We start from the raw sequence: 22,221 nt of genomic DNA, 5'->3' as shown, positions 1-22,221 counted from the left end.
ATCATTTTGGTCTGAACTGTGGTAAAAATGATATGAGAGCTCAAATTTTCTTCTAAACTTTTGCATGGTTCCTTTCATTTCTAATCAAATTTTGTAAAAAAAAAACACACAAAAAAAACAGAACCACAACACACACAAGTAAGAATAATCTAATAAAGAACAAAAAAACCCCAAAAACCCTAAGTGAACAAGAAACAGTAATCGGTTTTTTTAATTAGGGTATATAAACACCTGCTATTACAGTGAAACTAAATGAAGATGGCTTCCACATTCTTTTGTTTATGTTGTTGGGTTTAAATCATGTCAAAATGATCCATATCTCATTTCAGAGAAGAATCGTTTAGTCTTTTATGTAATATATCATTTATTTTAAAATACAACTCAGTACTACTCAGTCTTCTTTTGGACAACTCAGATACAACTCACAGTTACAACAGCTTTAAAACAAATTAATCTATTATGTAAAATGACTATAAGCTGTGTGACAAAAGAGATATGTGAGAAAAGGTGTGTTATTGTTCACATCTGTGTTGAACAAGGTGACACGAGGAGTTACAGATGATGCATGCTTCGTTTTCTATCAAACGTTCAATCCGAAATGATCCAACAACCACTGTATAGTTTAGAGTCATTAAATGTGTTGTTGTGTTCGGTTGCTGCTGCAATGGAAGCAAACGGAAATGTGCTGTCGATAAGTTTTGTCCTTTCAGAGATAGCTGCTGGTTACACTGGTGCCACCCTGCACCAAGAAGAGGAGAGCGGTTCACAGTAGGAGTGCCTCTGAGAGACGTGATGTCTGTAAGCGTTTGTCTGGATCTGAGCTTTTAAGAGATCTTGGCGTGCAGCTGATGAGAAAAGAGCTTTTTGAGTTGAGCCACTTCCTGGGACAAACAGCTGATCTGCGACCTCAGATTTGTGTCTTCAGTGGAACACTTGTTTGAGTTCTGCAGAAATGAGGAGTTGTAACAACCCCAAGATGGACCGTGATACTGCTTCTCATGTCCATCAAAAGACTCCTCTCTGGGATAAGGAGCCAGATCCTGTAGCTGACCATCCCATCCCACCTTCTGGTTGTTTTTCACCTGGATGTTTGGTCCCACCATGGCGACAGGAGGGCCACAGTGTCTGGTATCAGAGGATGAAGACATCTCCCGCCCATCGCTGCTCCCTCCGGGGGTTTTGAAGCGGAGCTTGTGTGGGAGGCTCTTTAAACTCTCGAGAGAGTCTTGTCTGTGACTTTCTACACAAGCGACATGTGAGCCACAGTCCTGCTGCTCCTCTGTTGGAGAAGGCCTGCCATTCTCATCTGGTGTTTCATCAAAATACACAGGACTGTTGGATGCACCTAAGAGCGGCTGGGCTGTCCTCAGTCCACAGACAGCACCCTGATCCAGAAGATGAGGCTGGATCTGGTGGGCGCTGGCGCTGGACTGTGTGTTGAGGTGAGAGAGGCCTTCTGTGGGACCCTGGTAGTACTGTGTCAGATTGGATCTTGGGTGGGCACAGGCGGGTGAAGACCGTGGTAAGATGGTCACATCAGATGGGTCCTTGACCAAGCCAAAGCGAAACTTGAGGGCCAACAACTCGGCCCTCAGACGGGCGTTCTCATCCAACAGACCCAGGACCCGGGTCTCCAGCACCATGTCATTTGCTCGCCGCTTCTCTCTGGACCGCCTGGCCGCCTCGTTGTTTTTTCTCCTCTTATCCCAGTAGCCGTCATCTTTTCTCTCACTGGGGATGAGCTCCCGTTTGCGGCGTGCATTGTTGCTGTTGTCTTCATCACAGCTGCTGCCAGCCATAGCTTCATCAGTGGCGAGGCTCTCTTTGCATTTGAGAGCAAAGGTTTGACTAAGAAAAGTCTTTGCCAGGTGGTTTGTAGAGTGTATTATGGAAACAGCTTCATCGGCGAAGGACCCAGACATTTCAAGAGGCCTGGACTCTGCACTCAGCAGAGAGGGCACTGCCAGGTCCTGGATGATGGCTCCTCCTGTCTGAGCTGTCATGAGGAACACACTAAAGGTTGGTGGATGTGGGTGAAATACACTGTAATGGCTCCACCTAAGGGCAGAAAAACACAAATACATGTGTTAAGGTGACAGTTGATTTATAATGTTGCTAAATATTAAACCAACACCTTATCTTACTATGGCCTGACCTTTATTTGTATATGTATTCATAATTTCCCCAGGCTTTTGGGGATGTGCAGGGCCTGATAGGTATAACTCTTACATTATATTTAAAGAGGAAGATGTTTAAGAGAACAAATATGTCCTCATATAAGAATGAAGGGTCTCAGGAGGATATTGTTGTCAATACACGTTATACATTAAAAAGCATTAAACATTAGTTCAAAAAATGTTAATTCTACACAATAAAAGCACAATAGCGAGTTTAACAGTTTGATGATTTAGATTTAGATTAATAGTTGTCCTTTTCAGAACAAACCCAGGTTATTAATGCATCTATATTCCGCAAAACACGAGTTTATAGAGATCAAATGAGCATATTTAAAAATAACGATATAAGTAAGAGAACCGTACAAAAAAATATATATTGTCAAATGAATCCTAAATTCATCCGTAGAGTTAACGTTGCTTTGAAATATCCTGTTTTGAAATCTTATTTCTTTTCATCCCACGTGAACAACAAATTTAACTTTAAACAAAATAAGAAGTTTATAAACGATAAGGAACACCTTACTTTCAAAACAAGCAGCTTCTTAAAACTTCAATAAATGCTTCTCGGTTGGAGATGAGAACCGCGAGGCTCCGCAGGTCGTGCGGATGTTTGTGCTCATAAAAGCTTCGTGTTTCCCCGTCATCTCTTCCCGAGCTCTCAGTGGTTCAGCCAAGGTCGGAGCGTCAACCCGAGTAATCACCCACCTCCTCCTCCTCCTCCTGATGGCAAGCCGGCTGGACCAAAATAAGACCGAGCAACAAAAACAGCGCAAAACAAAGTTGATTTGATCTACACAGGTGGTTCGATTTTTATTTGATGTCCATTTGAAATAAACAAAACCCTTAATTTAATTCATTCTAGCTATTTAGGCTAAAACAGAAATTATTAATTTGAGCACAGCATGGATTACTACATATTAATTTGGAATATTAGCTCTATGCTAAATAGGAAAGTCTCTTTGGGGAAAAATGCTCATAGGAAGTACCAACTAACCTGCTAACTTGCTGATCTTAATGTTTATATAATGACATTGTATATTATGCAATGACTACAAACTGTGTCATTATGTAAAACACACAATGTCAGTCTTCCAACAATAGCTGCTTTCACATAGCTTTTTCCCGTGTGGACCTTCAGGTTGTCCTTTGCATCTCGTTTTCAAAATACAGAAGCTAAATGGGTCTCTTCTGGGCTGTCAACCGAGGTGGTCACAGAGGCCCTTTTCACACAGTGCTCGTACAGTATTGCTGCACAAAAGAAGCCCTTGTTATGCATCGTTTGCACACCATTGCTCCACTGACCCCTCCCTCAGGTCAACACTGGGAACACGAATGTTTCCGGCGCTTGAGGTTTTACAAAAATACAACCTCTGGCTCTCGAGGACTGTTTGCTGACCGTGTCATTTGTCTTTCCTGCTCTGTGGCAAGATGCATTAATGTCCTGAAAAATGACTTAGTCGTCAGACATCAACCCCACATTTTCCATATTTTCTTTTCTTTCAGCACCAAACTAAAGTTCCAGCATAAGCTGCTAAGCTGTTGCCAAGCTACATAGCAACATCCCCAATCCTTTCGTGATGATCTCGACCACACTTGTCTCCATGTTACACTTCAACTTTCCAGAAGTTTGTCAACTACATTTTATTTTATATTTATCCTTATGACATATCTGTAAGAATTATTTATGCCACAGTAATGTATAAAGTATTAATGAATTGAACTGAACTAAACTGAAAAGCTTCCATACAGAGTGAGCCACTCATATCCCAGAGAATATGAGTGGTGAATGGAAAAGCAAGCTGTTGTGTAATATGCAGAGACGGAGCATTCGAGGAAAGAGCAGTGCTGGGAGTTCAGCTGGGGTGATGTTATGCAGAAAAAAGGGAACATTGTTTAATGAGCTATCTGCTGGACATTTGATGCTTCCTCCCTTCCCAGAGAAATTCTTATCATTCAACCTCTCTACCTCCAATTTGGTCTCATTATTTCACTTTTCATTCAGCCAGTGCTATATAGACAATTTAGTATCAGTGCTGTCTCCATGTAGCTGTTATTGATCAAACAGAAAACCCCATGGAGAAACACCACTACGGTCAAAAACCTGAAATGAGAATGCAGGAGAGCTGAACGTAAATGGAGGAAAACAAAGCTTCAGATTCACTATGAGCTGTACAAACAAAGCCTGCGTAGTTATGACAATGAGCTGTGCAAGGCCAGACAGCTGCATTTATCTGAAATGATTAATAAGAATGTCAACAATTCTCGAACTCTGTTTGCTATGGCTGAAAAACTCACAAATCCTCCTAAACAGTCAAACCCAGACCTCCTCTCCACTGAGAAATGCAACGAATTTGCCAACTTTTTTAGCCAAAACATCAAAACAATTAGACAAAACATTCACGCAACACAGACAAACAAGAAAACTAATCTGTGTCTAAAACCTAGAATAACTCTGACGTTATGTCGCAATTTAATATTGTCACAGCCATTATAACTAATAACTCACTAGTATTATAGAATCTGTGATATTGTTGATTTAAAAATCCTAGAGGAAACAGTTCGGCATCTGAAATCAACCACTTGTTCTCTGGACATAATACCATCCGACTTTTTAAAAACTGTTTTTACCTCAGTAGAAAGTGATCTCCTACGAATAGTTAACAGCTCACTGGCATCAGGCATTTTTCCCAAGTCACTAAAGACAGCTGCCATTAAGCCACTCCTAAAGAAGAGAACTCTAGACGCCTCTATGATGAACAACTAATCTCTCTTTTATATCTAAGATTATTGAGAAAGTTGTATTTAACCAGCTCAACGATTTCCTGAATGAAAGTGGAAGTCTTGATAACTTTCAATCAGGCTTCAGACGTCATCACAGCACTGAAACAGCTCTGGTCAAAGTGTTAAACGACATCAGGTTGAATACTGATTCGGGTAATGTTTCAGTCCTGGTTCTGTTGGACCTCAGCGCTGCGTTTGATACTGTAGATCACAGAATCCTGTTGCACAGGCTGAAAAACTGGGTTGGACTTTCTGGAGCGGTCCTTAACTGGTTCAGGTCCTACTTAGAAGGCCGGAGTTATTTTGTTACTATTGGCAGCTATGAATCTGAGCGAGTGGCCATGACTTGTGGAGTCCCCCAGGGGTCAATTCTTGGACCTCTTCTGTTTAACTTGTATATGTTTCCTTTGGGTCAGATATTGCAGAACTTTAACATCAATTATCACAGTTATGCAGACGATACACAACTTTATGTGTCTCTGTCACCGGACGACTGCAGCCCAGCAGACGTACTGTGTCAGTGTCTGGAGGAAGTAAACACCTGGATGAGAGAGAATTTTCTACAATTGAATGAATACAAAACTGAGATCATTCTGTTTGGTAGCAAAGAGAAGAGGGTCAGCGTTGGTACATATCTTGAGACTCGGGACCTTACAATCACTGACCAAGTTCGTAACCTCGGAGTGTTGATAGACTCAGATCTGACTTTCAGCAGCCACATCAAAGCTGTCACCAAGGCAGCTTTTTACCATCTCAGAAACATCAACAGAATGAAAGGTTTCCTCTCCCAAAAAGACCAGGAGAAACTCATCCATGCAGTCATCTCCAGTAGACTCCATTACTGTAATGCTCTTTTAACTGGACTTCCCAAAAAGAGCATTAAACATCTGCAGCTCATCCAGAACGCTGCTGCTAGAGTTTTAACCCGGACTAAGAGATCTGAACACATCACACCAGTTTTAAAATCTTTACGCTGGCTTCCAGTCAGTCACAGAATAGATTTTAAAAGCCTGCTGATGGTTTACAAATCCCAGAACGGTTTAGGCCCAAAATACATCTGTGATATGTTCAGAGAATATAAACCCAGCAGAGCTCTTAGATCCAAGGACTCAGGTCAGCTGGTCCAGTCCAGAGTCCAGACTAAACATGGAGAAGCAGCATTTAGCTGTTATGCTGCTAACAAGTGGAACAAACTGCCAGTGGAGATTAAACTTTCACCAAATGTATCCATCCATCCATCCATTATCTTCCATTACCTCCCCGACCACTTCCTCCAGCTCTTCTGGGGGGACCCCGAGGCGTTCCCAGACCAGCCGAGAAACATAGTCTCTCCAATGTGTCCTGGGTCTTCCCCGGGGCCTCCTCCCAGTGGGACGGGCCCGGAACACCTCACCGGGGAGGCGTCCAGGAGGCATCCTAACCAGATGCCCAAATGTAGACATTTTTAAATCCACGTTAAAAACATTTCTTTTCTCATGTGTCTATGCATGAAATCTACACGATATATTTTAATTTATCTTGACTGTTGCTTGTTTTTAAATTTATTTAAATGATTTTATCTGTTTCTCTTTATATTCTTTTATGTATTTTAATGGTTCTTCCACTCCCTGCTGCAATGCTTTTATTTTATGTAAAGCACTTTGAATTGTTTGTACATGAAATGTGCTATATAAATAAATTTGATTTGATTTATTTAATATTCACTGGACAGATAGATAGAGTGAGTATATGAAGGAAAAGCTGTGTTCAATAAAGTTCAGTGCAAGTTTCTGTCCAATTTACTGTCAAACCAGCTAAGATAAAGGCCATAAACCAGTATTTGTCTCGTCTAAATTTTGGTCTTTGCAGTTAGAGGAAAAGTGAGGCTAGAATTCACCCAGAAAGGGACATGAATGTTTGTATTAAAGTTCATAGCAGTCCACACAATAGTTTTAGAGATATTTTAATCTGGACAAAGTGCAGGATCAACAATCTCTGTCGTCAAAAGAGCCATTGTAAAGATTAAAAGGAGGATTATATCCACTTTGAATCAACGCTATTAAAAATAAATCTACATTTAAGTCTCATTTATGTAATACCAGTGCAGCACTTTGTGTTATTCTGCATTTTTCAGGCATGATTTCACAGAAACTTCTGATGAAAAGTTGATTGCCAGATGCTTAAAGTTCTGATGGAAATCTACATTCAACTTAAAGAGGGAACATGAACCAAAACCATACGTCAACACCAACTTAATCTGCTTCCTGAAAGATTTACTAATTTATAGTGAAATCCATCATCATTCAGTAATTTGCCTTCAGACTGCTGGGATTACTGCTGGGATCCAATCTTTCTCAGACTCTCCCCGTTAGTGGCTCATCTTTAAACATCACCTCTGGGTCTTCATTTGTCACTGGTGGTGATAGTTGGTGGCCAAACAGTCAACAGTGTCGCTGGACAGGCATCATGTGTCTGTTCTGCACCATGGATTATGTAAATGAAATGTTCTGGAAAATATCAAAGTGGCAACATGTTTATGTGGCTTCATTTCAAGGGTAAACTGATTTCCAATGCAGCTGGAGGGCTCTTACCTCTTTATATATGCATATTATGTGTATTTCCTCAGGTCTTAATTATACTGCCATGGTCTGGATTACCGACCTTTACATGGTCAGGTCCTACTTTACTGATTGCCACACCTGCATCACTTTAGTCAGCTTTTCCTCTGAGTATAAATAAAGACAAGGATCTGTTTCCTGCCAGATCCTTGTCTTTATTTCTTCCATCTTATGCCAAGTTTAGATTTTTGTTTCTGCCACATTTAGTTATGCTTTTCTTTTTTCTTTTTTACTTTGGAGACTTCCTGCCACTGCTGCGCTTTTTGTTTGTTATTAAGAGTTTTAATTTTCTCAAATGCTCGCCTCCAGCCAGTTAGTCGGCATTTCAAACCTGCATAATTTATACTTGTGACACATGGCAAATGCACAACATTTTCACTTAGTTGTAATGTGCCAATAAACAAAGGAATCATTCAACAAAAATGTTTCATACTCATGGCAAAAAAAACGTGTTAAAATATATCAAATCCAGTTTGTCTTTCTCATCAGTCTACACACAATATTCAGAAATCCAGAGCAAAACCAGGTCATTTTAATATTTCATAAAGTAAAACAATGAAATAACATTAATATGAGGATTCAGACCCTTTGCTGACTCTCAAAACAAAGCTTTGGTTTATCCTACTTCTATAACTGAACTCTGTCTAATATAATCCATTGGACTTTATCAGGAAATGAACATGCCTCTCTGTATGTGGACTCACAGTTTATGTCAAAGTGAAAATCAAGCCAGGAGTTTGACCGGATTGTTTGTGGATTTGTGAGCATGGCAAAGATTCAGATGAGGGTATACATCATCATTACCATCCCTAGAGTCAAAAATAGTGAAGATACTATCATATTGTGGGGATATTTTTATGCTGTAGAGACTGGAAGACTCATACATAGTATATAGTATGTATACGTTTGTATCAAAATGTATTCTGAAAAATAAGTAGCAATCCTGGGTGAAAACCTTCTCCAGAGTGCTCAGAAGCTAAGGCTTTGTTACAACTCAGTAGGAGAAAGACTTAATGTTAGAACTGACAGCAGAGGATTTGGGAAAACTTTGTGAAAGTCTTTGAGTGACCCAGAGCCTTCACTTGAATCCTGTCTTGACCTGAAAATGTCTACAACTAGAGCCCCACTAAACTCATTTCAAGAAGACTTGCAGCTCCCGTTGTTGCTTAACTGCTTTCACCAATTGCTAACTGAAGAGTAGTAAGGCTGCTAGTTAAATGTGCTAAATCCATTCGTAATTTGTAATTAATCCACACTCACATTTACTGAGGGGTAAAAATTTACTTCAATCCATGTCAGATGTCAAAATGTGGAAAACTTTAAAGGATTTCTGTCAGTTTAGGGTGGAGACTTTGACTCTTTAATAAAACATTAATCTTAAATCTTAGAATCTTAAAAGGGAGCATATTGTTCCGTTTTCAGTTCTTGATATCCCGATAGGGACTAAACATAAGTATAGGTTTACCTCTGCTACTTGGCTAGTCTTTTTTAATGATGTTTAGAGCCCCCCCAACATTGTTATTCCGTGATGAATGACTTCAGGTTAAGATTAGAGGCTTGGAAATGCGTTATGTTAGTGCCCATAGTCCCCATGTTTATCCATGTGCATGAGAAGCTTCTTTAGCTCCTCAAAAAACAAAGGCACAAATTAATAGGCTGCCTGCGCACAAAGCAGACTGTGGCCTTGTTCGACTGTATGTGTACGCTCAGATTAAAACCAGCAAACAGTCCCTCGATGCGCCACTGCGCAGCAGCTTTCACTGCTCTAATCCCTGAACAGCAGGCTTAGATTTAAATTACGTGAGGTTACGCAATTCACAGCAAACTAAAGATAATAGATTCTTAAATAAAGAGTGAAAACAGACTCTTATTGTACTGGACAAGTTGATTTGTTATTATGAATTATTTTCTACCACACACAGGGTTTAAATATGTTCATAAACATACAAAAGCATACATAAGCAGCCACTACTCCAGCTGAACATGTGAATGCCAGCAGTTAGCACTTGTCTGCTTGGCCTGGGCAGCAGCGGATAGCCCCCAGCTAAATTCTTGTAGCTTGCACTAGCTTCTTATTTCAATTATTCCTCACAGTGCATGCAATGGAGCTGCAAAGCCCCAACAGGAAAATAGCCAGGACTGGTTTCTTCAATCTTCTACGTGGAACATACTGACCTAATCTTTCTGAGACTGCAGGTGGTGCTTAGCAGATTCAAAGCCTCAGCCATTGTACCGATGGACGATTTTGTTCATGATATGTCTTGTAACACATAAAAATATTATTTTTTATAATTTAGAGGAGGGTGACTTTGAGTATTTTCTCTGCAGAGTGCACAGAGTTAATTAGATTTCCGTTGCTTCTCTATTGCATTAAAGGAAAAGCAAACACAGAAAAGTATAATCATGCAATAGATGCACTCTTTATAAATACTATCTGTATCTGTACTATCTGTGTCATCTCTACAAAGTTTCTCCCTCTGCTTTCCCTCTTCTTGATTTGATGAAAAAGAATCCCTGAGAAGACCTCTGTAAGGGGAAAAGTCAGCTGATTAATTTGTGCTTATCCACAAGAGAAATGCAAGAAAGAGGGGAAATTGAATTACCCTTCTATCATCAGTAAACCCTCATACTGCTAAGCATTCATTTAGTCTATTTGTGGTTGATGTGGTTGGTTGGGAGGAAGAATATATACTTTGTCCTTGAATTGAATGAGTCCCCCCTTTAAGGACTGTACTATGTGGATTTAAAAAAAATATTTGAGTGGGAAAATAAACTGGTTTTAGTTATAGCAAATGTTTTAAACTTCAAACTTCAATGGCATTATGATAATGATATTTTTACCCATGGCCTATTTACCTCTGTACCCCAACTAGAAAGGAATCCAAGGAGGCATAACATGATATAGACTGGGAAGGAGGAACCAGAATGTGGAAGTAGAAAGTAGAGTTTCAGAGTTTATTTGTTCTACTCAGGGTACTTTAGGTCAACGTTCCACTTCTGTCCTCATGTCACTTCTAAAGCCTGAATCCAACTCCTTTAACGGTCGCTAAAATAAAACACGCCTTAATGGTCACTTTATAGTTCTGAGTTTATCTACTGATGTGGAATACCTTGTTATGTGAGCACAGTCACAGTGAATATCAGATTAACAGCAAAGGAGTGTACGCGTTGAGTTATAATTACCAGGATTACGTCATGTGGTTATATTCGTCTGCGAGTGTGTGAGTGTGTGTTTCTGCGTGCACTGCTGTGCTCGAATGTTATCAAACCATCCTGGACTAGAAGGATTACGAAGACAGTCACAGCTGTCATGGTACATCAAAATTTAAACTAAGAGTGGAGCTTGTACTTTGTCCCTAAATGGATCAAGCAGCTAAAACAAAGAGGGGTGGTGGTCAAAGCTGAAGCCTTGGTGTGCTTATATCCAACTGGCAAGCAAATTTAAACAAACTGTTAAGATTGGGCTAAATAGAAAATGAGGCACTATCAAATGTTGATATTATCTATTGTTATAATCAATTAAAAATGTTTCCATTTTTGTATTGTGCTATATATGAAATGCTGATTTAAATGAATGAGGATTAAAATTAAAAGAGCCCACTCCTCGTCTTGGCTACTGGTGCATAACACACTTTTTTCACATTCACATTTCCAACCGAGAACCACAAGTGGACATTTTGCATTACAGTTAAGGCATTTATACAAGTAGTGACATTGCATCCTAACAACAAAGCATCAGGTTTCATTAGTTAACTGTGTGAAGGTGCTGTGTGATGGATGTTGTGATATCTAATAGAAAATCTGCAGACTGCAGCCAACAGAATATCCTTCATCTTACTGCAGAGGACTGTATCTTACAAAAAAATGCCCCACGGTGCCAGTGTTTGTCCTTTTTGGGCCTCTGTTGTAACATGGCAGTGCGACGTGTAAGTTAAATCTGTATTGAAATGTTTAAATGTTAAAATTCTGTAACCGGCATGGATAAAGGGGTTAAGATGCCCTTAATATATGGGCACCATTCGGACCCCTGTAACACAGAACAAATAACAGATTTCTTTGGTTTCATACATTGTTATGTGTGCAGATACATTTCTGCAAGTGTATTTTTGAGCATGTACTCCAAATTAAAAGAGCTGAATGTTTGCTCATTCCTGTTGGTATGTGCCGGTAGATGTATTTGAGAAGCCTATAGCATAATGATGACCTCCTTCATGACATAATCATGATGAATCAGTGGGTGCTGAGTTACATAACTAGATACTCATCCTCAGCTCACCTCGCCCAGATTAGAAACACAGCATGTTCAAGTTCCAACAGCCTGCTGATACCAGCCTGCAGGCAAGGGGACTCAAATGAAAGAAAACTGCCACCTAAAGGCTAAAGGCTGACATTGCACTTTATTTGTGTTTAGAAACTGTTTTCTCGTTGACTGTAGAGAATGACTCAGCCTGAAACTCCACCTCCCGTATTAATCATGAGGCAAAGTTTACCATTTAGTGATGGGTATATTTCTTAGCCTCTTTTCGATAAATCATGCCACACTCCAATGTAGTTTTACAGCATTAAAATGCATTATTTATTACTGGAATTATGAGAAGGAAAACAATACTTATAAGACTTTAAAGCAGTATTTTGAAAATATAAAAACAACATACAATAATAGAGAATCTTCTGTTGATATAAAATATAGTAATAAATATGCTGCTCATCTTAAGGTGATCCTAAAAAGGTGAAGAAGATGCAATATATTAACAGCTTTAAATCTGCTATGAGAGAAAGTAAAGAACATACATTAAAGTTTTCTTAACTTAGAATTCATGAGCAAACAAAACAAATTTATTGTGTGTAACATGTAATTATACAATCAACTGAATTTTGAAGGGAAATAGACAGATATCAGATCCTCTCAGCGGTGATATAACTATGCATCATTCCAAAGCAGTCATGACTTTTTTCAGTGAGCTGTGAGTTTCTGCTGGATATACTGTTGTGTATCTTCATGTAACCCATGTTACACACACTTATTCGTAGGTCTTTTGTTAGTGTTTAGCTGTTTACATGCCCACAGTGTGTACAGTGTTGGTCAGAGTGGCCCCGATGCTTTGAGCACATTAAATTTACAAATGATCTTGACAAAGTGTTTACTTTAAGATTGATGATTGTTTTTAGACCTTTAGAGTTCCTGATTTTTCCTGAGAACTGATTGCTGTTTCTTTTGGTTAAGGTCTTCGTAAAGAGCAAAGATTGGCAGCATGCATATAGAGCCACAGTTGAGGTTTAAGAACAGAGGAGTTGTTACACTTATAAAGGTCCTCAAAGTAAGAAAGTGTGTGATACAAAACAAAGAGAATGATCCTGCTGCATCTATTTACAACATCGTGTGAGAAGTGTTAATTATTTTAAGCCGCTAGTAACGGAGGGTTATTCTTTAAACCACAGATATCAATCATTTCTTCAAAGAAATGAATGTAGGCTTTGAATATGCTGTTTGTATCATCACACGTGTGTGATTGAGCTTCATGTGTGTCTCTTCATGTGCAGAGCCAGGTGGTCTGAGCGGGAGAAGGCCCTCTGACACAGCAGACACTCGTAGGGTTTTTGACCCGTGTGCTTGCGGTAGTGACGCGTCAGTTCATCAGAGCGGGCAAATTTCCAGCTGCAGCCCTCCCACGAACATTGGTAAGGCTTTTCTCCTATTAATTAAAATATAAAGGAGAGGATAATGAGGAAATCATACAATCAGATATAATGGTTCACTGTCATTAACTGTCATTGGGACGTTTCTTTGTTTACCTGTGTGGGTGCGGAGGTGAGCCTTGAGGTGTGAGCTCTTGGTGTAAGTTTTGCTGCAGCCGGGGTATTCACAGCTGTGGATGGCAGGCCTCTTTTTTCCTGTAGGTCTCCTGCCACGCTTTCCCTCCCCCCCACCAGAGGGCAGCTGTGGTCTGACCAGCATGGGTTGCTGGTGATGGGGCAAATGAACAGAGGCCTGGCTATGGGAGTATTCACAGAAAAGGCTGGCATTGGGATTAAAGTGGGGCATGTAGCCGTAGTGTCGAGGGTCGGGGGTCACAGCCTGTGGCGGGATGAACCTGCTGTCGGGGATGGTTACCATGGAGGGGTGCTGTTGGGGATAGTAGGGGTTAAAATCCCATGATGTGACCTTATTAAGGCTTCCTCTGCCGTTCCTCTCCACACTTCCTCCTTGAATGAAGTCAAACTGATTTACATTATGTACACTGGCATATAAAGCCCGACCCGTTTGACCATCATTGTAACCACCATGGTAGAACTCTGGCTGAACTGTTTTGGCATCAGCAGTTGACAGGAGCTCAGTCATGAGCCCCCCACTGTTCACCTGCAGACTCTCCGGTCCTGTTTGGTCCTTAAATATGCTCACCTCTTGGTATGCTGAGTTTAGGTCAGGTTGGATGAGTTGTTGACTGTCCAGAGAGGGGTTTAGGTCGGGTGAAGAGCTGCTCCACTCAGACAACAAGAACTCAATGTCCCAGGATGCTTGGCTCTCATCATCCAGGAGCTCCTCTGGCATTTGCTGACAGACCTGAACCTGCTCAGAGCTGCTTGGTGACAATTTGTTGCTCGGAGAGTCTAGAGGAAGAGACCCCTCATCAGATTTCCACACCTATATGGAGAACAATATAATGAGCTCAGTGAAAATCATTGTGTGGGAAACTTTCTTGCTCACTACTTTTCGAATTGAAGAACAAGATCAGAAAACGTCCGGCATGGAAAATATCCACTGGTTGTTCTGTTACTCAGAGTATCGACATCCCCTCTTATTTGTGTCATGGAACATCAAAACCACATATCTCATCTGTAATGTATTCCAAAGTTAATTTAAGCGTCACAGCAGCATTATTAGCCTGTGTTAAACCAAATCCATAAGACTATATTTACAGTCTTTAATGTACAACAGTGTGTTTGTCTCCAATAAAAAGGGAAATTTCTTACTCAGACGCTAGAATTGCATCCCTCACAAACATCTCAAAAAACGTATTCAGCGATGTGAGAAATGCAGATGATTCCAATGAAGACTTCTAGCTTTTACTAACCTGCTAGAGCTAATGAAAACCCACTTTTATGTGATAATGTTAGTTCAGCATGATAATGCAAAACATGTGTCAAAGATTTATCGAGTTGAATAATTCATCAATATATTCTACAAATTATTGCACATTAAAACCAAAATTACATTTAAAGTTCTGTGTTTCTGTCCAATATGTAGTTTGTTTTACTGATTTGGCTCCAACATTTCTCACAACATAAGGAATATATATATATAGATAAATAGATTTATATATGTATTTTTTCTATCATTATGTAGGACTCAAACATCAGAGGTCAGCATGATTCTTACCTTCATGTTGTCGGTGGAGTGAGTTAGACTGGAGAAGGAGCTGAAGGAAGGAAGCGCAGCCTGGGTAACAGCCATTAAGCTCTTTGATATGACAGCAGGTGGAATAAAAACAACCGAGAGTCTTTTTCCTTTTTGTTTTATCCTCTTTTTTGGTTGTGTTTTCTTTTTTTCTTTTTACATGACCGTCTTACCTTCAGCCAACAGATTGTCACCAGGCCAGTCTTCCCAGTTACGGTCCACTCAGAACTTAAAGGCCATAAAAGAAGAGTTTCTTTTAAGGTTCCTTGCTATCTCTCCCTCTTCTGTCTTGTCTATCTCTGTCAGCTGTGAGTCTAACTTCAAATCTCTCTTTTTCATGTAGGTTTGGACCGTTAGGAGGAGGAGGAGCGTAAGGGTGAATTACTTTGCCGTTTCCTTTTCTTTAACCCCCCAAAACTGGTCATTTGTAATCACAAATAAACTCTATTATCTCACCTCAACTCTCTGTCTTCCTTAAAAAGGAACTGAAAAAGAAAACTATTCTGAAGACACAGGTGTGCATCAAGGTGAAGAAATACTGAGGAACTTTCATTTATGTACTTCTTATTTGGTAGAATAACTAAATACTACTGCACAAATAAGACCCCAAAACCTTCGCTGTTGAGGATTAATAATAAATGACTGTTAATTGTCCCCTACAACATGGGTAACAACAAACTCTGGTCAAACTTGTTTATAAGCTGCTGTTAAAGTTTAATTTAGCATGCTAATTGCTGAGACAGTGGAAGGACAGTGAATAACATATGACCCTGTCCAAAAGTAGCTGCTCATTTCTTTACCTGTTGCCAGGACAACAGGAAAATTGAGCAGAAAAGAATTGAAAGATGTACACACATAAATGGAAATACAGCATAAAGGGCAAAAACTGTATTTACAATACTCAATATTTGGCAGGAGCACCTTTATTGTTCAACATTTTCTAAACCGGAATAGTTCTCCAGGCTTCTTGAAGGACATCCCAAAGCTCCTCTTTGGATGTTGGCTGCCTTTTGTTCCGTTCTCTGTCAAGATGATCCCACACTGCTTCAATAATGTTGAGGTCTGGGCTCTGGGGAGGATTCATCCCTCCATCAGACCTGCTGCCACTGATTTTCAGTCCACTTCTTGTGCCATTTGGCACTTTCAGCCTTTTCTCCTCGTTTCCCTTCCTTAAGAAGGGCTTCTTGACAGCCACCCTTCCATGGAGACCATTTCTGATGAGGCTTGGGCCAGCTTGGATCAGCTGAAGGTCCAGATGCATCTCTCAGGTCCTGTGTCAGTTCTTTGCTGTATTTTTTTCTCTTTCTTATGGACATCACTTTCAGATACTGCTGAGATATGCCAACAGCACTTTGGGAATCAAATCGTTGGTGCTTTGTTAAAGTCTGCTAATGACAAAGCTCTCAATAATATAATTTTAGATGGTTCTTCTCTAAGTTCTCTAAGTTGTCTATTTGTGTAGACACAACAGTGGTTCATCCCTTGAGTTAGGTGTCTTATTTTTATGTTAATTGTGTTTTATGTTCTTAAAGGCTTAGATTTGAAGTCTAAACAAACAAACAAACAAACAAACTATTTTCAGTCATTATAAGCCATCACTGTGTGTGGTTATCTCTGCTGGTTATTGATATTTACAGGTATCTAAAAATAACAAAAACAATAGATAGATAAACATCCATAAAACATTATCCTAATATTCAAGCCATTGAAAATGTATTCAAATTCCTTAATAAAAAGCAGTAAAATAAACTCAATGGTAATTTTTAAACATTAGGCCTCGATCTAAGAAAGCATGCTTTGCTCAACAGTACATACCATACGTATAAAGTCAAAATATTAAAAACTCAATACAAAGTACACTTATACTTAAAATATAGGAAACGAGGAGTTGACAAGCACAAACATTCATACAACTGAATAAGATATGTATGATTGTTTTATTTCTTCATAATCTACTCTAAAAAGTGAATTTTTTGTTTTTCTGCTAATAGTTTAAGCCTCTCATTTACGCAGGATGGTCTGAGTATTCCTGGTGAGAATGTACAGCTTCTGAGAAGACCTGTGTGTGAAAGGTGATTATATTCTGGCTGCTGTTTATCAGTCCACACGGGCCAAATGCAGGCTGCTGTCCTCCAAATGATAATGGAGCCCTGACTGCTGCAGATCCAAGATGACGAGACTGGCACTGATAAAGACTCGTTCCCTCTGAAAGATGCTTACACAACACGTCCACTAATAAAATTGTGGTGGCTAGCTTCACTGAAAAGCCTCTTTTTGACCCTAAACATGAAATCTTTTAGATTGACACATGGAAGTTCTTTCTAAATGCACTTTGGAAGACCAAATTGTGAATTTGTTTGTCATGGCCTCTAAAATTGCCAGTTGGGTGTGAGGTACTTGGTTCCTATACTATACATAATTTAATATATGCTCTGATAATATTTCTTTACGGTTTAATGATATAATAATCTCAATATGAACCTATTAATAATACCTGTGGGGAAATTGGGCTTTGTAGTGGCAAATGAGGTATTCATTTCTATTATTCTCCTTTTCCTTGTGCATCAGCTTGGTAGAAATATGCCGTGGATGGCACATCTAGTGTGAAACCTAGCTGTAAATCATAAAATTACAACAAAAACAGTTAATTTAATTGATATTATCCATAAATGACGGGAGCATCAGCCATTAATTTCCATCTCTCTCTCTCTTGTGGCCTAAAATTGTCGTTGCACCTCCGGGCAGTAGATTTTAACTATACGTTATGTAAAATTTTTGCCAAAGTGACATGTTTTGTTTTAAAATTCTCTGAAAGCTATATTTAGATTGAGAATGTATCCAAATCTAATCAAATATTTGTGTGAATTTGCTGAACAGATATTTGTCAAGATTAACATGTTTACTTAGGGGATTGTGTGTGTATATATAAACGCTTCCTAATACACGCTTATTTACATAAATTTTAAACTGACAAAATGCCCAAAAAATACGCATGAAAAACACACAAACTTGGATCCATCCATTTTCTTAATTTAGGGTCCCTGGGGGGCTGTCCCAGCTGACAAACAAACAAACAAGCTAATTAGTAATTTAAAAAGTTAATAAAGAAAAATGTATTTGCATAAAAAACAGATGCAAAGGAGAAGTTAAACAAAACAAACATTAACGTCATCATTACGGAAGCGTCAGTTGTTACGTCGTTTCTATGGCAACAGTCCGTTGTACTCATCGCTGAAGAAAACCCCGCTGTCTCTCTGACTCGAAGTTGGAAATTGTCGTATTTGAACAGAACTTTCCACATGAAACAAAGTAGGATTTATTATTTCACTTTCGGCTATACGTTTTCTTTACATTTTCACATTGCACAGTCTGTTCACTGGTCATTTTGAAACCACACAGCAAACAACTTGCCTGAGACGTCTTGAGGGAGGCAATTTGCATTCTTTGAAATTGTGCAATTCGCGTCTCGATTCTAGACAGAAATTAGGGCACTTAAAGTTGAGCTGAATATATTTCTGGCAACAGCATACCAAACACAGACAACGTGTGTGTTGTAAACAATAAATGGCATGAGCTTGTATTTTCTTGTTGGAGTTTGGCTTGTTATGTCTCGCCTGCTTGTGTTTTCTTTGCAGATGGAGGCTTCCTCACAGAATACCTCCAGCAGAGGATTGTGGAACAACCCCAGACCTGCAAAGTGCAGCAAGGAGGGCCAGGACATGCTGAGAAGTGAGTTAAAGCACTTGTTCATACTGTATTTCAGTATAGGTGGAGCAAACACATTCAGTGTCCGCACTATGGGCGATCGGGCCTTTTCCTCTGCAGCTTTGAGGCTGTGGAACTTCCTCCCCGACCACCTGAGGGCCCCACAGACTGCAGAGGCTTTTAAATGTGACCTAAAAACTCACCTTTTTAAGAAAGCTTACTGCTAAAATATCTTTTATATGGCACATTGGAATTGTTAGCACTTTGAGATTGTTAAAGCTGCAGTCTGCAAGATTTGTTGTTGTCATACGTAAAGTCCTACTTTTTGGCATTTTAAGAGTTTACATGATCTATCAGAACGCTTGAAGTTGAAAACGGTGACCTCCGTAGTCGCAAAATGCAAGAAATGCTTATTTTTTAACCGAAAAATAAAAAGTTATTCAACTTCCTGTCCCGCCCCTTCAAAACACATGAGAACTCGTGCACGTAGACGTGCACGCCAGATGCGCCTACACGACTCTTCATTCATCAACTCACCTGTCATTTGCGATCATGGAAGACACAGTAAGTAGACTAGCCCGTAATGAAGTTCAATAGTCTAGATAAAGAAGCGTGGGGACGAGCCTACCTTGTATCGCGCGTGCACAATCGGTGATTGACAGGCAGCAGAGCCCAGCTCGTAAACCTGATTGGTTACCTTTTACCGGTCCGGTCTGCAATTTTGTAAACAAACCTGCTGGCTTTGGAGGGACCTAGCGGGACATATAGGGGACCTAGAGAACTCTTTTTTTTTTGTATTGGGGTATTTAATGTACTACTTTCAGAATCCCCGGACAGTTCCAGGCATTATGCTTGAAAAAGAGTTGCAGACTGCAGCTTTAAATATAAAGTGCAATACAAATAAAATGTGTTATTGTTATTATTATGATTATCAGTGGGTTCCAAAGGCCTGAAGTCATAAATGGGAAATGATCTATTAACATTTGTTTTGAAGTTGAACTTGGTATTCAAGGAGTTCTTTGTGGCTTTGAGATGTGTTTGGGCTCATCAGCCTGCTGCAGTTTGAAGATGCAGAGAGTTGAGCAAATCGTGCCGCTTCATCCTGGTCAGGCTTGAGGAGATTTGGGCCAGGTTCCCCTCTCCAGGGCGGTAAAGCATTGTGGGTTTGATACACATGGTCTTGTTCTCTCTTTTGTGCCACTCCTAACTTACAATATTCTGTTACAGCCACAAATCTGTAAGTGGGATTCATCAGGAGATACCAATTTCTTCCATCATCTACTAAGAAATGGAAAGAAAAAACGATCCAGTTCCTACTTGCATTGCTCACAAAAATGTTGAGCGTATACATAATTTTGAGCTCAGAAAATCCCTCTTTGGTGAAAATAAGTTTGACCTCTGATGTCAGAGACTTGAGGCACAGATATGATCACAACAGGTGAACAATGGCTAACTTGTGGCTATCGAACAATCCTCTGATGAACAAATCAGATCCACTTGTGTCGCCCGAAGTATTATTCTGCTCTCAATAATTAGCTTAAATCTAATTGCTGACCCATTTCTTTGTTTTATACGACATATTTGAAAGTGATTTAAATAGTTTTAAAATCCTGAAACAAGAAATATGACTTTTAACGTGGTCTCTCACATTTGGTCACACTGTATATGTTGGAAAGTTGGCTTTTGTGTGTGTGTGTTAATTCAGATTTGTATAAGTTTGTCGTTTTTTTTGTTATATCATCCTCTCCTTTTGTCCAGCAATGAAAGAGGAATCGAGGCTCACCAACTTTCAAAGAAAACAGTCCAACAGATGCCCAAAAAGTAAGTATTTTAAATCTCAGTATTGTTGAAAACTGTGTTTTCCCAACTTTTAACATTACAACAGTTTGTATAAATTAAAAACTCTCCTCCTCAGATGGAGCAGCTTTGCCTCAGACCTCTGACCCTGAAGGGTCGTCTCCCTCGAAAAAATTTGTCCAGAAACACCCACCAGGCAGGTGTCAGAGACGCAGTGCTGAGTCATGTTGGTCTGGGAACAGCTACGAGAGAGAAAAGTTCTGCCCTGGTCCTACACGTATGTTCCTGAAACTATCAGTCTTGGTTTTTACTAAAATAACGTCTTTCCTGTCATTTATCATTCAGTCTTTGTCACCCATGCTTTCTGCGCTTCACTCTAAGGAAACTTGGAGAAAGAGAAGAGGAGGCTTCAGAGTATCCTGGCAACAGGAAAAGAAGAGTCCACAGTGGCGGCGCCTCAAAAAAATCCTGTGTCAGAGGAGAGGGATCGATATCTGGAAAGTGAGGCTGAATTAACAGAAACAGACAGGGTGGAAAAGACTCAGCAACAATGTCACAGATTAAGATTAAGTGTTTTCTCTGCAGTTATCGATGAAATAGAAGAAAGAAGGCAGTTTCTGGCAGACATGGCGGCTCTGGGTCAGGAGACACAGTATATCGGCTTTATCAATACAGAGATATCGCAGGTAAAGAGGCAGCTCGTGTCATTAAAAACAAATCCTGATTCACGAGTGCACCCATCATTTCTTTTTTGATTTGGTTTAAAGAGCCAGACTTCTTGTACTCTTTTAAAATAGTCTTGAGTAATATCTCCAGGCTTTCTGAAGTTTTTTTTTTTTTCTGCTTTTCCATTCATTTAAGCATAAAAAAGGCACGCACATTAAGGGACAAACCAGAGTTGTGTCTACACATAACAGACAACTTAACAAAAAACACATTTTCCTGAAAATATATGAAGAAATGAGGTCTGTCTCAGGACTTTTGCACAGTACTTATAATAATGATAAATGCTAGCAGATGCAATTTAAACAGATCCTAAAAAAATAGCATAAAATCCAGTATTTATTTAGCCTGACCTGTAATATCATTCATTCTTATTCTTGAATACAAAATAAACTTAAACCTGTGCTGTGTCTTTACTCCAATAGAGAATTCGAGAACTGGAGTTGTTGGAACAGACCAGCAGCAAGCAGAACGCCGCGAAGGAGTGACGAACAAGGACAGTTTCTCCTGACCAGATACCTTGTCAGATTATTCAAACTCTTCACTTGGAAGCAAGATTCAACACAGACTTGAATGTAAAGTCTGCAGTGAAGGTTGTAACCCACTGGCTGCCCTGTGCTGTTATAACTTACATGTTATAAACAGCTGTGAGAGCACATTAGTCAATAAAACAAACATTTTCTGCTTGCATTAACTTATTTTATTCCTCCTACCAGTGTCAGTACTTCTTATAATTCTGCTGCTGTTTTATGACACAGTATAGTGGACAAACTGTGGAGCTACAGAAGCCCTTGGTTTCAGCTGGACAAAAAAAAAAAAAATCAGGCACAGAGCAGAAAGACAGACAACAGGGATATAGATGTCCGTTCACGAGGGAGGAAAAAAATCCACATGATTTCAAGACAAAACTGGAACAGAGGGAGTAAACACACGGACATTTACACGAACATGTTCACTTACATTGAAAATTTATAAAATTAAATAAATGGCACTCAAATGGCAACAATGTTATCGCGTTGTTTCTGATCTATTTTAAGGCAATTTA

General features: G+C 39.6%; 3 protein-coding genes across 6 annotated transcripts; 1 reads left to right on the top strand and 2 right to left on the bottom strand.

Moving 5' to 3' along the window:
• Nucleotides 1-206: 206 nt before the first annotated feature.
• On the bottom strand, nucleotides 207-2,853 carry LOC142379362 (uncharacterized). Its single transcript, XM_075464506.1, has 2 exons — nucleotides 2,701-2,853; nucleotides 207-2,058 (listed from the first exon to the last, which is right to left on the bottom strand). Exon 2 carries the CDS (start codon nucleotides 2,001-2,003, stop codon nucleotides 825-827), a length of 1,179 nt encoding a protein of 392 aa, XP_075320621.1. The 5' UTR covers nucleotides 2,004-2,058; nucleotides 2,701-2,853; the 3' UTR covers nucleotides 207-824.
• A 9,296-nt stretch (nucleotides 2,854-12,149) lies between these two features.
• Nucleotides 12,150-15,284, bottom strand: klf1 (Kruppel like factor 1 (erythroid)). Of its 3 annotated transcripts, none has more exons than XM_075463725.1 (4): nucleotides 15,125-15,284; nucleotides 14,934-15,014; nucleotides 13,349-14,198; nucleotides 12,150-13,248 (listed from the first exon to the last, which is right to left on the bottom strand). In XM_075463725.1, the coding sequence occupies exons 2-4, from the start codon at nucleotides 15,006-15,008 to the stop codon at nucleotides 13,073-13,075; spliced, it is 1,101 nt and encodes a 366-aa protein (XP_075319840.1). In that variant the 5' UTR covers nucleotides 15,009-15,014; nucleotides 15,125-15,284; the 3' UTR covers nucleotides 12,150-13,072. The 3 variants fall into 3 exon arrangements, with proteins under 3 accessions (XP_075319840.1, XP_075319839.1, XP_075319841.1); XM_075463726.1 differs by having other exon boundaries at nucleotides 12,151-13,248; nucleotides 13,349-13,679; nucleotides 13,956-14,198; nucleotides 14,934-15,284; XM_075463724.1 differs by having other exon boundaries at nucleotides 14,934-15,284.
• A 692-nt stretch (nucleotides 15,285-15,976) lies between these two features.
• c4h22orf23 (chromosome 4 C22orf23 homolog) lies at nucleotides 15,977-22,172 on the top strand. Of its 2 annotated transcripts, none has more exons than XM_075463720.1 (7): nucleotides 15,977-17,023; nucleotides 18,587-18,680; nucleotides 20,415-20,477; nucleotides 20,572-20,730; nucleotides 20,835-20,954; nucleotides 21,039-21,139; nucleotides 21,602-22,172. In XM_075463720.1, the coding sequence occupies exons 2-7, from the start codon at nucleotides 18,587-18,589 to the stop codon at nucleotides 21,662-21,664; spliced, it is 600 nt and encodes a 199-aa protein (XP_075319835.1). In that variant the 5' UTR covers nucleotides 15,977-17,023; the 3' UTR covers nucleotides 21,665-22,172. The 2 variants fall into 2 exon arrangements, with proteins under 2 accessions (XP_075319835.1, XP_075319834.1); XM_075463719.1 differs by lacking the exon at nucleotides 15,977-17,023 and adding an exon at nucleotides 17,054-18,260.
• Nucleotides 22,173-22,221: the final 49 nt, after the last annotated feature.

The sequence above is a fragment of the Odontesthes bonariensis genome, chromosome 4 (genome assembly GCF_027942865.1).
Source record: "Odontesthes bonariensis isolate fOdoBon6 chromosome 4, fOdoBon6.hap1, whole genome shotgun sequence".
Lineage (NCBI taxonomy): Eukaryota > Metazoa > Chordata > Actinopteri > Atheriniformes > Atherinopsidae > Odontesthes > Odontesthes bonariensis.
This window is presented reverse-complemented; position numbering and strand designations above follow the sequence as displayed.

Coding starts and splice junctions, on each gene's coding strand:
- LOC142379362 (XM_075464506.1), bottom strand. CDS start 2,003: ATGACAGCTCAGACAGGAGGAGCCATCATCCAGGACCTGGCAGTGCCC.
- klf1 (XM_075463724.1), bottom strand. CDS start 15,008: ATGGCTGTTACCCAGGCTGCGCTTCCTTCCTTCAGCTCCTTCTCCAGT. Junction 14,199..14,933: donor ACTCCACCGACAACATGAAG/GTAAGAATCATG, acceptor TTCTCCATATAG/GTGTGGAAATCTGATGAGGG. Junction 13,249..13,348: donor TCACCTCCGCACCCACACAG/GTAAACAAAGAA, acceptor TTTAATTAATAG/GAGAAAAGCCTTACCAATGT.
- c4h22orf23 (XM_075463720.1), top strand. CDS start 18,587: ATGGAGGCTTCCTCACAGAATACCTCCAGCAGAGGATTGTGGAACAAC. Junction 18,681..20,414: donor GGGCCAGGACATGCTGAGAA/GTGAGTTAAAGC, acceptor CCTTTTGTCCAG/CAATGAAAGAGGAATCGAGG. Junction 21,140..21,601: donor TCAATACAGAGATATCGCAG/GTAAAGAGGCAG, acceptor TTACTCCAATAG/AGAATTCGAGAACTGGAGTT.